This window comes from Bos grunniens, chromosome 17 (assembly GCF_055505025.1).
Source record: "Bos grunniens cultivar Pamir isolate PY7600 chromosome 17, Bosgru_T2T1.0, whole genome shotgun sequence".
Classification (NCBI taxonomy): domain Eukaryota; kingdom Metazoa; phylum Chordata; class Mammalia; order Artiodactyla; family Bovidae; genus Bos; species Bos grunniens.
Window position 1 is genome coordinate 954,644 of NC_141181.1, and position 17,079 is coordinate 971,722.

The 17,079-nt window shown below is 38.5% G+C and overlaps 1 protein-coding gene across 2 annotated transcripts in view; it reads left to right on the forward strand.

Moving 5' to 3' along the window:
* Window positions 1–16,058, forward strand: part of CPE (carboxypeptidase E) — a 152,312-nt gene extending 136,254 nt beyond the window's left edge. For both annotated transcript variants that reach the window (XM_086346183.1, XM_086346184.1), the window contains 2 exons: window positions 10,472–10,590; window positions 14,653–16,058. In XM_086346183.1, the coding sequence (XP_086202309.1) occupies window positions 10,472–10,590; window positions 14,653–14,751 (218 nt within the window). In that variant the 3' untranslated portion in view covers window positions 14,752–16,058. The remainder of the gene's footprint in view (window positions 1–10,471; window positions 10,591–14,652) is intronic.
* Window positions 16,059–17,079: the final 1,021 nt, after the last annotated feature.

The window sequence follows — 17,079 nt, forward strand, 5'->3', positions numbered from 1 at the left end:
CATACATCTCACCCTCTTCTCCCCTCTCCCCATGTCCATAAGTCTATTCTCTATGTCTGTTTCTCCACTGTTGCCCTGTAAATAAATTCTTCAGTATCATTTTTCTAGATTCCATACATATACATTAATATAAGGTATTTATCTTTCTCTTTATGACTCACTTCACTCTGTATATGTTCTAGGTTCATCCACCTCATTACAACAGACTCAAATGCATTCCTTTTTATGACTGAGTAATATTCCATTGTGTATATGTACCACAACTTCTTTATCCATTCATCTTTCGATGGACATCTAGGCTGCTTCCATGTTCTAGCTATTGTAAATAGTGCTGCAATGAACAATGAGATACATGTTTCTCTTTCAATTTTTGTTTCCTCAGGGTGTATGCCTAGAAGTGGGATTGCTGTGTCATATGTGGTTTTACTCCTAGTTTTTTTTTTTTAGGAAATCTCCATACCATCTTCCATAGTGGCTGTATCAATTTACATTCCCAGCAAAAGTGCAAGAGCATTCCCTTTTCTCCACACTGTCTCCAGCATTTATTGTTTGTAGGCTTTTTGATAAGGGCCATTCTGAGCAGTGTGAGGTAGTATCTCATTGTAGTTTTGATTTGCATTTCTCTAATAATGAGCAATATTGAGCATCTTTTCATGTGTTTGTTAGCCATCTGTATGTCTTCTTTGGAGAAATGTCTGTTTAGGTCTTTTCCCCACTTTTTGATTGGGTTGTTTGTTTTTCTGGCATTGAGTTGTATGAGCTGCTTGTATATTTTGGACATTAATCTTTTATCAGTTGTTTCATTTGCTATTGTTTTCTCCCATTCTGTGGATTGTCTTTTCACCTTGCTTATAGTTTCCTTTGCTGTACAAAAGCTTTTAAGTTTAATCAGGTCCCACTTGTTTACTTTTGTTTTTATTTCTGTTACTCTAGGAGGTGGGTCATAGAGGATCTTGCTTTGATTTATGTCATCGAGTATTCTGCCTATGTTTTCCTCTAAGAGTTCTATAGTTTCTGATCTTACATTTAGGTCTTTAATCCATTTTGAGTTTATCTTTGTGTATGGTGTTAGAAAGTGTTCTAATTTCATTCTTTTATATGAAGCTGTCCAGTTTTCCCAGCACCATTTATTGAAGAGGCTATCTTAGCCCCATTGTATATTCTTGCTTCCTTTGTCAAAAATAAATTACCCATGGGTGCATGGGTTTTTTCTGGGCTCTCTATTTTGTTCCATTGGTCTGTATTTCTGTTTTTGTGCCAGTACCATACTGTATTGATGACTATATCTTTGTAGTATTATCTGAAATCAGAAGATTGATTCCTCTAGCTCCATTCTTCTTTCTCAATTCTGCTTTGGCTAATCAGGATCTTTTGTGTTTCCATATGAATTGTGAATTTTTTGTTCCAGTTCTCTGAAAAATACAATTGGTAATTTGATAGGGATTGCATTAAATCTGTAGATTGCATTTGGTAGTATAATTATTTTTACAATATTGATTCTTCCTACCATAAACATGGTATATCTTTCCATCTGTTTATGTTGTCTTTGATTTCTTTCATTAGTGTCTTATAATTTTCTGTGTACAGTTCTTTTGTCTCCTTAGTTAAGTTTATTCCTAGATATTTAATTCTTTTTGTTGCAATGGTGAATGGGATTGATGCTTAATTTCTCTTCCTGATTTTTCATTGTTAGTATATAGAAATGAAAGTAATTTCTGTGTATTGATTTTGTATCCTGCAACTTTGCTAAATTCACTGATTCACCCTAGTAATTTTCTGATACTATCTTCAGAGTTTTCTATGTACAGTATCATGTCATCTGCAAACAGTGAGAGCTTTACTTCTTCTTTTCCAATCTGGATTCCTTTTATTTCTTTTTCTTCTCTGATTGCTGTAGCTGAGACTTCAAGAACTATGTTGAATAATAGTGGTGAAAGTGGACACCCTTGTCTTGTTTCTGATCTTAGAGGGAATGCTTTTGGTTTTTCACCATTGAGAATAATGTTTTCTGTAAGCTTATCATATATGGCCTTTATTATGTTAAGGTAGGTTCTTTCTATGCCCATTTTTTGAAGAGTTTTAATCATAAATGGGTGCTGAAATTTGTCTAAGACTTTTTCTACATCTATTGAGATTATCATATGGTTTTTATCTTTCATTTTGTTAATGTGGTGTATCACATTGAGGGATGTCCATATATTGAAGAATCCTTACATCCCTGGAATAAACTCAACTTGATCATAGTATATGAGCTTTTTGATGTGTTGCTGAATTCTACTTGCTAAAATTTTGTTGAGGATTTTTGCATGCATGTTCATCAGTGATATTGGCCTGTAGTTTTGTTTTTTGTATTGTCTTTGTCTGGTTTTGGTATCAGGGTGATGGTGGCCTTGTAGAATGAATTTGGAAGTGTTCCTTCCTCTGCAATTTTTAAAAAGAGCTTTAGAAAGATAGGCATTTGTTCTTCTCTAAATGTTTGATAGAATTCTCCTGTGAAGTCATCTGGTACTGGGCTTTTGTTTTTTGGGGGGAAATGTTTGATCACAGCTTCAATTTCAGTGTTTGTAATTGGGTTGTTCATAATTTCTATTTCTTTCTGGTTCAGTCTTGGATAATTGAACTTTTCTACAGATCTATGGATTTCTTCCAGGTTATCTATTTTATTGCCATATAGTTGTTCATAATAGTCTCTTATAATCCTTTGTATATCTGCATTGTCTGTTGTAACCTCTCCTTTTTCATTTCTAATTTTATTGATTTAATTCTTCTCTGTTTTTTTCTTGATGAGTCTGGCTAAGTGTTTGTCAGTTTTGTTTATCTTCTCAAAGAACCAGCTTTTCATTTTTATTAATCTTTACTATTTCATTTCTTTTTCATTTATTTCTGCTCAGAGCTTTATGATTTCTTTCCTTCTACTAATTTTTTGTTGCTGTTGTTGTTGTTCTTCTTTTTCCAGTTGCTTTAGGTGTAAAGTTAGGTTGTCTATTTGATATTTTTCTTTTTTCTTGAGGTAGGATTGTATTGCTATAAGCTTCCCTCTTAGAACTGCTTTTGCTGCATCCCATAGGTTTTGAGTTGTTGTGTTTTCATTGTCATTTGTTCCTAGAAATTTTTTTTATTTCCCCTTTGATTTCTTCAGTAACCTGTTGGTTATTTAGAAATGTGTTGTTTAATCTCCATTTGTTTGTGTTTCTTACAGGTTTTTTTTTTTTTTTTTTGTAATTGACATCTAGTCTCATAACATGTTTTCATCAGAGAAGATGCTTGATACAATTTCAATTTTCTTAAATTTACTGAGTTTTGATTTGTGACCCATGATGTGGTCTATCCTGGAGAATGTTCCATATGCACTTGAGAAGGTGTATTCTTCTGCATTTGGATGAAATATCCTGAAGATATCAATAAGATCCATCTCATCTAATGTATCATTTAAGACTTGTGTTTCCTTATTAATTTTCTGTTTTGATGATATGTCCACTGGTGTGAGTGGGGTGTTAAAGTCTCCTACTATTATTGTGTTACTGTCAATTTCTCTTTTTATGTCTGTTAGTGTTTTTCTTATATTTTGAGGTGCTCCTATGTTGGGTGCATAGATATTTACAATTGTTATGTCTTCCTCTTGGATTAATCCCTTGATCATTATGTAGTGTTCTTCCTTATCTCTTGTAATCTTCTTTATTTTAAGGTCTATTTTGTCTGATATGAGGATTGCTACTCCAGCTTTCTTTTGCTTCCCATCTGCATGGGATATATTTTTCTGTCCTCTCACTTTTGGTCTGTATGTGTCTTGAGGTCTGACGTGGATTTCTTGTAGACAGCATATATATGGGTCTTTTTTTTTTTTGGTATCCATTCAGCCACTCTGTGTCTTTTGGTTGGAGCATTTAATCCATTTACATTTAAAGTAATTATTGATATATATGTTCCCATTGCCATTTTCTAATTGTTTGGGGTTGATTTTGTAGGTCTTTTTTCTTCTGTTGTGTTTCTCGACTATATAAGTCCATTTAACACTTGTTGCAAAGCTGGATGGTGGTACTGAATTCTCTTAACTTTTGCTTTTCTGTAAAGCTTTTTATTTCTCCATCAATTTTGAATGAGATCCTTGCTAGGACATTAATCTTGATTGTAGATTTTCCCCTTTCAGTACTTTAAATATATCCTGCCATTCCCTTCTGGCCTGCAGAGTTTCTGCTCAAAGATCAGCTGTTAAGCATGTGGGGTTTCCCTTGTATGTTACTTATTGTTTCTCCCTTGCTGCTTTTAATTGTAGGGAATATGCTTCCCTGGTGGCTTAGACAGTAAAGTGTCTGCCTGCATACAGGAGACCCGAGTTTGATCACTGGGCTGGGAAGATCCCCTGGAGAAGGAAATGGCAACCCACTCCAGTACTCTTGCCTGGAAAACTCCATGGACAGAGGAGCCTTGTAGGCTACAGTCCATGCGGTCGCAAAGAGTCAGACACGACTAAGTGACTTCACTTCACTTCACTTTGCTATGCACAAGCCTGTACTATAATTAATAGAGCCTCTTTGAAAAATAAGAATAACTTTCTCATTTCCCCCAGGCGAAGGGCTGGGAGCAGTGAAAGGTCCATCGTGGAAAGACATCTTGAAAACAAGATGTTGAAGTTCTGATGTGACTGATGGAAAACCATTAGTGACTGTTCCCATAAACAGAGCCTTGAGGTAGATGCTGAGAAAGTGCATCACTAGCCAAAGGGCTAAACAAAGTCATGAAAGGGCTGAAGGTTTGACACTGAGGACTGTGCATCGTATATCTTTATCCCCGATCTGAGATTGTAAAGAATAGATATCTCTAGAGCATGAGTAAAGAAGTAGAAATTAACAATAAAAGGCATGCGAGGATTAGGATCTGGGCTTTGGACTGCTATTGGCATCAGCCCCCTGATCCCCACTTTATTTATGAGTCTTATTTTTCCTTATTCTTCTGCATCACCACTCCCTCAGGTCGGTTCGTTGTTGGGCTGGTCCCAACATTAATATTTTTCTTTGTGTTTAGTCTTTGTTAGTTTGATTAGCATGTGTCTTGGCATGTTTCTCCTTGGGTTTATCCTGTATGGGGCCCTTTGTGCCTCTTGGACTTGGTTGATTATTTCCTTTTCCATGTTGGGGAGAATTTTCAACTATAATCTCTTCAAAAATTTTCTCATACCCTTTCTTTTTTCTCCTTCTGGGACCCCTATAATTCAAATGTTGGTGAATTTGATATGGTTCCAGAGGTCTCTGAGACTGTCCTCAGCTCTTTTAATTCTTTTTATTTTATTCTGCTTCTCAGAAGTCATTTCCATCATTTTATCTTCCAGCCCACTGATTTGTTCTTCTGATTCAGATATTCTGCTATTGATTCCTTCTAGAGTATTTTTAGTTTCAGTAATTGTGTTGTTTGTCTCTGTATGTTTATTCTTTAATTATTCTAGGTCTTTATTAATTGATTCTTGCATTTTCTCCATTTTATTTTCAAGGTTTTGATCATCTTTACTATCATTATTCTGAATTCTTTTTCAGGTAATTTTCTTATTTCCTCTTCATTTATTTGGACTTCTGTGTTTCTAGTTCCTTCATTTGTGCAGTATTTCTCTGCCTTTTCTTTCTTTCTTTCTTTTTTTTTAGGTTACTGTGTTTGAGCTTTCCTTTTTCCAGGCTTCAAAGAAAGTTGAATTCTTTCCTTGAAGAAAGTTGAATTCTTTCTTGCTTTTGGTTTCTGCCCTCCTAAGATTCATCCAGTGGTTTATGTGAGCTTCATATAGGGTGAGATTTGTGCTGAGTTTTTGTTTGCTTGTTTGTTTGTTTTTCCTCTGATTAGCAAGGCTGAGTGAGGTGGTAATCCTGTCTGCTGATGATTGGGTTTGTATTTTTGTTTTGTTTCTTGTTTAGATGAGGCATCCTGCACAGGGTGCTCCTGGTGGTTGGGTGATGCTGGGTCTTTTATTAAGTGGTTTCCTTTGTATGAGTTCTCACTATTTGATACTCCTTAGGATTAGTTCTCTGGTATTCTAGGGTCTTGGAGCCAGTGCTCCCACTCCAAAGGCTCAGGGCTTGATCTCTGGTCAGGAATGAAGGCCACAAGTGATTTGTTATATCATTAAGTGAGATTAAAACAAATATCCAAAAATGAGAAACCAAAGATGAATCCCAGACAAATGCAGTTACAAAATCAGGCAAATAATAGTTAAAATAATAGAATATAAACATATACATATACACCCATGAGCAAAGTGAAAACAGTCCAACAAAAATAAAGTATAGTAGATTGATCTGGCAAACAAAGGAAATCAAAGATTATATTTACCAGTTAAGAACAATACTAACTTATGCACAAACTGGAAAACAAAGCTAAAGCAAGGTGCCAAGTTGGGAATAAAGCAGTGAAAACAAAACTAACAAATATGTTGAGAGGAAAGGAAAGAAAGAAAGAATAGGTATGCAAAGTTAAATAGAGGTATATGAAGAGGATTTATATATATTAAAGATTAACTGCAAGGGGAAGAGAACAGTAGGAAAGGCAAATAAAAGGAATAAATGTAGAAAAAGTATAGTAGGTTTAAAAATTTCAAAATTAAAACTATAAAAAAGAGAAAAAAAGTAAGAAGAAAGAAAAAAGAGGGGGAAAGGGGAAAACTCTACAGAACTGCAAAAGTCCAGTGTAGAGGCAAAGGTTTATAACAACAATAGAAAATGTGACTGAATACACACATATACATATACACCCATAAGCAAAATCCAAACAGCCCTCCAAAGATAAAGTACAGTAGATTGACCCAGCAAATAAAAGAAGCCAAAAACTACACCTACCAGAACAAAACTAATTAAAGCACAAACTGGAAAACAAAACTAAAGCAAGCTGCCAAGTGGGGAATAAAGCAATGAAGATAAAACTAACAAATATGTTGAGAAGAAAGGAGAGAAAGAAAAGAAAGAATAGATATGCAAAGTTAAATAGAGGTAGAAAAAGATTTATATATGTTAAAATTAACTGCAATGGGAAAAGAACAGTAGGAAAAGCAAACAAAGGAATAAATGTGGGAAAAAATAATAGGTTTAAAAAATTAAAAATTAAAATTGAAAAAAGAAGAAAAAAGAGAGAGAGAGAGGAAAACTCCACAGAACTGCAAAACCCAACCTAAAGGCAGAGGTTTATGACAACAATAAAAAATGTGACTGAGAAAAAAAAAAAGAAAAAAGCTCAAAAGCTTAACTGGATTTCTTAGTGCCAATAAAATCGACAACTACAACAGAGAGGGGAAAAAAGGAAAAAAAAAAAAAAAAAAGAATCTACAGAATAAGTAAAAATAATAATAATAAATGTTTTTCTTGAGTCACTGCTGTAAGAGTCCTTTCCCGCGCTAGGAATCACAGTCCACCTTACCTCCCTAGGATGCCCTCCAACACTGTGCTGATCTCTGGACTTGCTGTAGGGGCTGCTCAGATTCTAATCTGGTCCTACTCTTGTGTGTTCGTGCCTCCAATGTCCACAGCTATCAGAGCTAGTGCATTTTCTTTTGTGGGCACTCTCAGTGGCCTTTTATACATTCCATAGATACAGAGTCTACTTAGTTGGTTGTGTGGCTTTAATCTGCAGCTTGTACAGCTGATGGGAATGTTTTGAATCTTTTTTCTTAGCCTCGCTACCTCTGGGTTTCAGTTGCGGTTTTATTCCCACCTTTGCATGTGGGTCGTCCACTGGGGTTTAACTCCTGAGGCTGCCCTGGACTTGGGTCTGCCCCAGTGAGGGCCAGGTGTGAAGGTGGTGCAGCTGCTTGGGTCGCAGGGGTTCTGGCAGCACCAGGTACTCAGGGGGGTTGGCGGCTAGGGCTGCAGGAAATATAGTGCTCTAGAAGGGTATGGCAACTAGTCTTGGCCAATACACTCCAGTATTCTTGCTTGGAGAACCCTCTCTCTGACAGAGAAACCTGACAGACCACAGTCTACAGGGTCGCAAAGAGTCGGACATGAACGAAGTGACCCTGCACGCATAAATGCAGGACTATTTTTTTTTGCCTGTGGCATCTCTTCCCCTGTGAGAGTTGAGGGTGAACATGGTGCAGCTGCTTGGGTTTCTGGGACCCTGGTGGCACCAAGTGTGTAGGAACACAGACTGCTTCCACTGCAGGAGGTAGGCCCTATCAGAGTCTTTTTCGAGCCTCTTGTAGCTGGTGATCAGAAGGCCTCTTTGGCCAGTCTTTCTTCACAACTCCACCCATTCGGGCACTTAGAGGGCTCCTTTGCCTGGGGTCAGGCACATAGAGGGGCCCCCCTGAAGGGTCATACTCTGTAGATTGGCACATGGGACACTTAAAGGGTCACTCTAGGTGGGTTCCTACTCTGCAGTTTGGCGCATCAGTCACTGAAAGGAGTACCCTGCGTGGGGTCCTACTCTGTAGTTCAGTGAAGTCAAGTTTTTGATGGGCCAGCCTCTCTGTTGTTCAGCTGCCAATGCTGGCATGTGGGGAGAAAGAGGCTATGGTGATGGCTCCACCCACTATGCGTGACTCAGCAGTATCGCCTTGCTTCCATGGTTGCCTGGCTTTCTTCTACCGGCATTTCTCACCACTATCTCCTCCCTCACATCCCCTCAATCCATCTCTCTGCAGTCAACCACAGCCCTCACCCTGGCATTGCTCCACAATCCCTAAACTCCAGCTCCCAGCAGCTGCCCCTTCCAGGAGACCAGCATTCCTACTCGGGGTATGTATGGCTGTGGCAAAGACTGTCTGATTCTCATTCCATTTAGGCTGCCACAGATCAGCTGTTTCACTCTCGGCCTTAAATGTTTCTCCTCTGACTCAGACAATTGCCCCAATGTGGGGATTGGACCCCTGTTTCAGTTCCCCCACCCACCAAAGGCAGGTCCAGTCCTACTAACACTCCTGTTTCCCCCCCTAGTTCCTTCACCCTACCGAATTTTGTGTGGTTCTACATATTCTTTTCCACTGGTCGGGTACTCCTGTCCAATCTCAGCTGGTGTTCTGGATGCACTTCTGTGTCTGAAGGTGTATTCCTGATGTATCCATGGACAGAAATGTACTCCACGTCTATCTACTCCTCTGCTATCTTGTTCTCCCTTGACACTGCAGCTTTTCAAGGGCAGCATAGGGTAGTAAGGAGAAACAAGCAATGGGTCAGTGGAGTCAAAGGTGGAGAAAAAATGTAGTGCCTTGTCTGGGAATCCTGAAAGTGTTTCAGGAGAGATGAAATGTGAAATGTCAGGAAAGATGCACCTTTGAAAGAGGCAGTGTGGAGTCTTGATGAGTCTATTTCAGTGGACTGTGGAGGAGGAGGAAAGGGCCTGAAATGGAGAGTATTGACAAGTCTTTCTAGAACTTTTGCTGTAAACTGAAGAACAGAAATGAGACACTAGCTTAAAGGAGATGTAGAGTCCAGAGAGGAGAAGAGATGGTGATGAGAGTTTATTTTTTTCTGATGGTTTCCATATTCACAGTGAAATATTAATACAATGTGAAGCATCAACTAAGAGTGAGGATGAAGAGGATGCTGTACAGGTGTTAAGAAAAGGGAAAATTCCACTTGGACCTTGCTATTCAGAATGTGGCCCCTACCAAGATTGAATTCAGCAATCACCTGGAACTAGCTAGAAATGCAGAATCTCAGGCCTCATCCCAGATCTAGGGAATTAGAATTTGCTCCTTACTGTTTCTCAGGTGATTGATGTGCACTAACCTAAGATACAGGAAGGTGAAAGGACTTTGGAGGAAGACAGGGCAGGACCAGGGCCTTGTGTTTGTAGACAGGGGACAGCTCATCATCGGTGTGTGTTTTCCTGCAGCCCCTTGCAGCCACAGAGGCAGGCAGAGAGTAGAGGGGTGGGTGTTTCCCAGTGCTGGTGGCTTGCCAGGCATATAAGCAGGTGGGGAACAGCACATCAGTTGAAGGAGACATGTGAGTGGATGACTAGGGGGTCTGGGAACCTAAGCTGCTCAAAGAGAGGATGGAGGTACAGGAACACAACTCTGCTTAGAAATCCTCTGGAAAGCTGGTAGAAAATGCAATCCTAGAAAGCATGCCAGCTATTCTGAGTCTTTATAAATCTAAATTCTAACATGTCCCTCAGGATTTCCAAAGAAGTGCCATCGGGTCACACTTTGTGAGATACTGACCAGACTTTCAGATCTTCAGATCTTCACAGCCAGATGGCAGCAAGAATCAAATCAAAATGGTGCCAGCAGCTTGGGGACTTGAGAATATCCATTAATCTGTGTTATTTCTGACGTGAATATGATGATTCATTATATTAGAAGATTCATTAAATAACATTAGTATCTGTAAAACTGCTATAAAAAATGATGCCTTCTAGAGAGTGTCATACTCTTTTCAATGGAATTTCATTAAATTCTATAAATAACTAAAGACAGAGAATAAAAATTGAATTTAGGTGGCATAACTATGAATTTCTCATATGTGCCTGTGACTTGATATTCTGTTCCCCACAGCAAAGGATGGTGATTACTGGAGATTGCTCGTCCCTGGAAACTATAAACTTACAGCCTCAGCACCGGGCTATCTGGCAATAGCAAAGAAAGTGGCAGTTCCTTATAGCCCTGCTGTCAGGGTAAGTGATTGTGATAATAGCTAAAGTTTATTAAACACTTACCATAGGTCAGGCATATTTAATCATTATATTTAGCTTTCATAATAACTCTATGAGGTAGAGTTATTATTACCTTGTTGTCCATCTGTTAAAAGAAAACTGAGGCCTTGAAAAGCTAAGTGACTTGCCGAAAGGCTCAGTGTTTAATTTAATACCACTCAATGTGAAACTTTGTTACCATTTCTCAATTTCTGAAGAGATCCACAAAAAAAAAAAAAAATAAAACTTAAAAAAAGTAAGGTTTTATTTGCTGATCTTGATTTATATCTAAATAATGTTCTGTTTGATTTATCTTTTTATCCCAAGCAGCTAGTATCATACCTTACTCAATGAGGATTTTGAAAAATAAATTAGGCTTGCAACATAATTTTAGGCATTAACTAAACATCTATTAAGCACATACTATGAGCAAAGTCAGGTCCTCTATGATAAGAACTATAAAATATGATACTTATTTAAGTAGATGCCATTTATTGATATTTTACTACTAAGGGTGATAATGATGAGACCAAAAATCTCATAGATCATGATTTTACTATTATCCTTGTAATATATTACTATGGAATGGCCTACAGGATTTCCAATTAAAAGCTTTACTTGAAAAGAATTTATTATATTTTTGGTTATATACCCTAAGTTTGGCGATAAATGCTCGGTTATGCAAGCTAAATATCTTGGGTTTTTAAGTGATCCTTTGGTTTCGATTGTATGTGTTTATTAGGCTGGATATGTATTAAAATCAGGAGGTAAATTTGAACAAATAAATCCTGGAAAAATGTGGCTTCAGAGTCAGGTTATAAAAGATTTCATTTTGACCCTTGGCCTTTCTGCTATGTGTTAATTCAAAGAGGTGTTGAGTAGTCACATTCTTAAATAACCATAGAGTGCCTGATGAACTATGGAATGAGGTTCATGACATTGTACAGGAGACAGGGATCAAGACCATCCCCGTGGAAAAGAAATGCAAAAAAGCAAAATGGCTGTCTGAGAAGGCCTTACAAATAGCTGTGAAAAGAAGAGAAGCGAAAAGCAAAGGAGCAAAGAAAAGATATAAGCATCTGAACGCAGAATTCCAAAGAATAGCAAGAAGAGATAAGAAAGCCTTCCTCAGCGATCAAAGAAAAAGAGGAAAACAACAGAATGGGAAAGACTAGAGATCTCTTCAAGAAAATTAGCGATACAAAAGGAACATTTCATGCAATGATGGGCTCGATAAAGGACAGAAATGGTATGGACCTAATAGAAGCAGAAGATATTAAGAAGAGGTGGCAAGAATACACAGAAGAACTGTACAAAAAAGATCTTTATGACCCACATAATCACGATGGTGTAATCACTGACCTAGAGCCAGACATCCTGGAATGTGAAGTCAAGTGGGCCTTAGAAAGCATCACTACAACAAAGCTAGTGGAGGTGATGGAATTCCAGTTGAGCTATTTCAAATCCTGAAAGATGATGTTGTGAAAGTGCTGCACTCAATATGCCAGCAAATTTGGAAAACTCAGCAGTGGCCACAGGACTGGAAAAGGTCAGTCTTCATTTAAATCCCAAAGAAAGGCAATGCCAAAGAATGCTCAAACTACCTCACAATTGCACTCATCTCACATGCTGGTAGAGTAATGCTCAGAATTCTCCAAGCCAGGCTTCAGCAATATGTGAACCGTGAACTTCCTGATGTTCAAGCTGGTTTTAGAAAAGGCAGAGGAACCAGAGATCAAATTGCCAACATCCGCTGGATCATGGAGAAAGCAAGAGAGTTCCAGAAAAACATCTATCTCTGCTTCATTGCCTATGCCAAAGCCTTTGACTGTGTGGATCACAGTAAACTGTGAAAAATTCTTAAAGAGATGGGAATACCAGACCACCTGATCTGCCTTTTGAGAAATCTATATGCAGGTCAGGAAGCAACAGTTAGAACTGGACATGGAACAACAGACTGGTTCCAAATTGGAAAAGGAGTACGTCAAGGCTGTATATTGTCACCCTGCTTATTTAACTTCTATGCAGAGTACATCATGAGAAACGCTGGACTGGAAGGAACACAAGCTGGAATCAAGATTGCCGGGAGAAATATCAATAACCTCAGATATGCAGATGACACCAACCTTATGGCAGAAAGTGAAGAGGAACTAGAAAGCCTCTTGATGAAAGTGAAAGTGGAGAGTGAAAAAGTTGGCTTAAAGGTCAACATTCAGAGAACGAAGATCATGGCATCCGGTCCCATCACTTCATGGGAAATAGATGGGGGAACAGTGGAAACAGTGTTAGACTTTCTTTTTTGGGGCTCCAAAATCACTGCAGATGGGACTGCAGCCATGAAATTAAAAGACGCTTACTCCTTGGAAGGAAAGTTATCACCAACCTAGATAGCATATTCAAAATCAGAGACATTACTTTGCCAACAAAAGTTCGTCTAGTCAAGGCTATGGTTTTCCTGTGGTCACATATGGATGTGAGAGTTGGACTGTGAAGAAGGCTGAGCACCAAAGAATTGATGCTTTTGAACTGTGGTGTTGGAGAAGACTCTTGAGAGTCCCTTGGACTGCAAGGAGATCCAATCAGTCCATTCTGAGGGAGATCAGCCCTGGGACTTCTTGGGAAGGAATGATGCTAAAGCTGAAACTCCAGTCCTTTGGTCACCTCATGCGAAGAGTTGACTCTTTGGAAAAGAGTCTGATGCTGGGAGGGATTGGGGGCAGGAGGAGAAGGGGATGACAGAGGATGAGATGGCTAGATGGCATCACTGACTCGATGGACGTGAGTCTGAGTGAACTCCAGGAGTTGGTGTTGGACGGGGAGGCCTGGTGTGCTGCGATTCATGTAGTCTCAAAGAGTCGGACACGACTGAGCTACTGAACTGAACTGAACTGAGTGGCCAAATCAAAGATCTCTTAGCTCCATGTGGAATGGAGCATGGCTATCTCATGGGCCCAAGGAGGTTGCATATTTTAAATAGTCCTTTGTGGAAAAATATATGAATTCTCCATAGACCTGATTAGGATGCCCGGTCTACAGGCAAGTTGAGTTCCTGGGTTACTGATCTTCATGGTGGTTTGGAGGTGTGTGTATTTCCATCAGTTCTTTCACAGATGCAAGATTCTGGAAAACAGAACCCTGTAAAAGCTACATTTAAAAAAAATTTTTTTTTAATTAGAGGATAATTACTTTACAATATGTGATGGTTTCTGCCATACATCAGTATTAATCAGCCATAGACAGAATGAAGTAAGTTAAAAAGAGAAAGACAATATATATATATATATATATATATATGGAATCTAGAACAGAGAAGGCAATGGTACCCCACTCCACTACTCTTGCCTGGAAAATCCCGTGGACAGAGGAGCCTGGTGGAGTGCAGTCCATGGAGTCACTAAGAGTCAGACACAACTGAGCGACTTCACTCTCACTTTTCACTTTCCTGCCTTGGAGAAGGAAATGGCAACCCACTTCGGTGTTCTTGCCTGGAGAATCCCAGGGACGGGGGAGCCTGGTGGGCTGACGTCTATGGGGTCGCACAAAGTTGGACATGGCTGAAGCAACTTAGCAGCAGCAGCATGGAATCTAGAAAGATAGAACTGATGATGATCCTACTTGCAGGGCAGCAAAGGAGACACAGGCATAAAGAACTGAGTTTTGGACACGGTGAGGGAGAAGAGGGTGGGGTGGTTTGAGAGAAGTTACATCTTTTTATGGGAGAAAAGACTGCCTTTAAATAATCTGCCTATAAATAATCTGCTTTCCAATAATCCTGAGCATGTGCATGTGCTAAATTGCTTCAGTCATGTCCGATTCTATGCGACCTTATTAGATGAAAGCACATTTCAAACATAATGACTTTTGATATTCTTTTTCCCTAAAAGTATCTTTTTGGTTATCATGAGAGATTTTTTACGATTTACTTTTATTCAGATGGCTAGATTGAGATTATTCTAATAAACTTTAAACCTGTTCATTTTTAATTTTAGTTTTTAAAAGTACACAATCAATTTGATAATAATATATTATTATTTTCTCCTTTAGGTTGATTTTGAACTGGAGTCATTTTCTGAAAGGAAAGAAGAAGAGAAGGAAGAATTAATGGAATGGTGGAAGATGATGTCAGAAACTTTAAACTTTTAAGAAGGCTTCTAATTAATTGCTTTTAATCTATATAATGTATGTAGTATGATGTAATGTGGCCATTTTCTTTTAGATTTTGTGCAGTTAATATTTAACATTGATTTATTTTTCATCATTTAAATATTAATAGACATTACTTAAAATAGACTCTTAGGTTAAAATATAAGAACTTGGTCTATAACATTCATTTTCGTATATATGTGATACAGAGGACTGTAGAAGAGATTTGAGTGATTTTGCCATGTTAGGCTTAGATACAATATTCCATATGTTATTTACAATATAGAACTTTTTGAGTAATTCTAGGTTTTAAAAATTAGTGAGTCCACTTATGGTTGCTGTAGGGGAAGAAGAGATATGGAGTCTGGGATCAGCATGTACACACTGCTATATTTAAAATGGATAACAAACAAGGTCCTACTGTATACTACAGATAACTCTGCTTAGTGTTATCTGGCAGCCTGGAGGGGAGGGATATTTTGAAGAAAATGGATACATATATATGTATGTTTGAGTCCCTTTGCCATACACTCAAAACATCATAACATTGTTAATCAGCTAAACTCTAATATAAAGTAAATTTTTTTTAAAATCCTAAAAAGAAGAAAGGAAAATGTATTTGAAAAAGCATCTGTGCAATGGATAGAAGGGGAGAGTAAACAAGGGGTACTTTGACATGATAAAAGCTAAAAGTGAAAAAAAAAGATAAAATAGAGAGTCCCTTTAATTAATGTAATTGGTGACAGTGTCACATAATGAAGCCATTGGAAAAGTCAATAGCTACAGCTTGAGTTGTCAGCACTATACTGCAAAACTTAAACAGTCCCGTATTAATCATCATTGTGTAGTGTGCTGTCTAGCTATAGAAGTATGATCTTGTTAATGCATTCTTGATGGGAAAGTTAAAGTGAAGGTGTTCAGTCGTGTCCAACTGTTTGCGACCCCATGGACTGTAGCCTACCAGGCTCCTCTCTCCATGGGATTCTCCAGGCAAGAGTACTGGAATGGGTTGCCATTTCCTTCTCCAGGGGATGTTCCCAACCCAGGGATTGAACTCGGGTCTCCTGCACTGTAGGCAGACGCTTTACCCTCTGAGACACCAGAGTAAGTATACTTGATGGGAATAAAATGTAAATGTTTAGTGAGAAGTTTTATGAAAAGAGTGGAAATTGATTTCTTGCTTGTATACATTGGCGCAATAGTGTTATATTATTCAGTGTGCTAACACTACTTTAAAGTGTAGGGTTTTTCTTGGTTGTAGATTGCCCCAGAATTGCATTCTAAATGAATAAAGATTTAAAAAAGTCCCTATGGTATGTATTTTAATTCTTTTTATTTTTTTGGTCTACAGTTTTGATCACGTGATAAAAAATGTATTCCCTTTAGAGCAGCCTCTCATTGGTTCATCTTCTATAATTTTAAATTTGTTAAGTGACTGCTGTATGCCAAGCACAGTGCAAGCACTGCATGCACTGTGTACATTATTTTGGTGGTCAAAATGTGATTCCATGGATCAGGTGTGTACATAAACTTTAAATACATATACAGAAAAATGAACATGTAATTAAGCATTGTGATGAGTAAAGTGATAGGAAGGACTAGTGTGTGGATAAAGAAATGTCAGAGCAACTTGCTTTAGACTAGATTCGGGGATAGCTTCTTAATGCAAGTTAAGCCCATACTTAGACTATGAGTTCAGTTCAGTCAGTTCACTCTCTCAGTCATGTCTGACTCTTTGTGACCCCATGGACTGCAGCATGCCAGGCCTCCCTGTCCATCACCAACTCCCAGAGTTTACTCAAACTCATGTCCATTGAGTCGGTGATGCCATCCAACCATCTCATCCTCTGTCGTCCCCTTCACCTCCCATATTCAATCTTTCCCAGCATCAGGGTCTTCTCAAATGAGTCAGCTCTTCGCATCAGGTGGCCGAATTATTGGAATTTCAGCTTCAGTATCAGTCCTTCCAATGAATATCCAGGACTGATTTCCTTTAGGATGGATTGGTTGGATCTCCTTCCAGATGAAGGGAGTCTCAAGAGTCCTCTCCAACACCACAATTCAAAAGCATCAGTTCTTTGGCACTCAGCTTTCGTTATAGTCCAACTCTCACATCCATACATAACTACTGGAAAAACCATAGCTTTGACTAGACGGACCTTTGTTGGCAAAGTAATGTTCCTGCTTTTTAATAAGCTGTCTAGGTTGAACTGTGGAGTTGGAGAAGACTCTTGAGAGTCCCTTGGACTGCATTCTGAAGGAGATCGGCCCTGGGATTTCTTGGGAAGGAATGATGCTAAAGCTGAAACTCCAGTACTTTGGCCACCT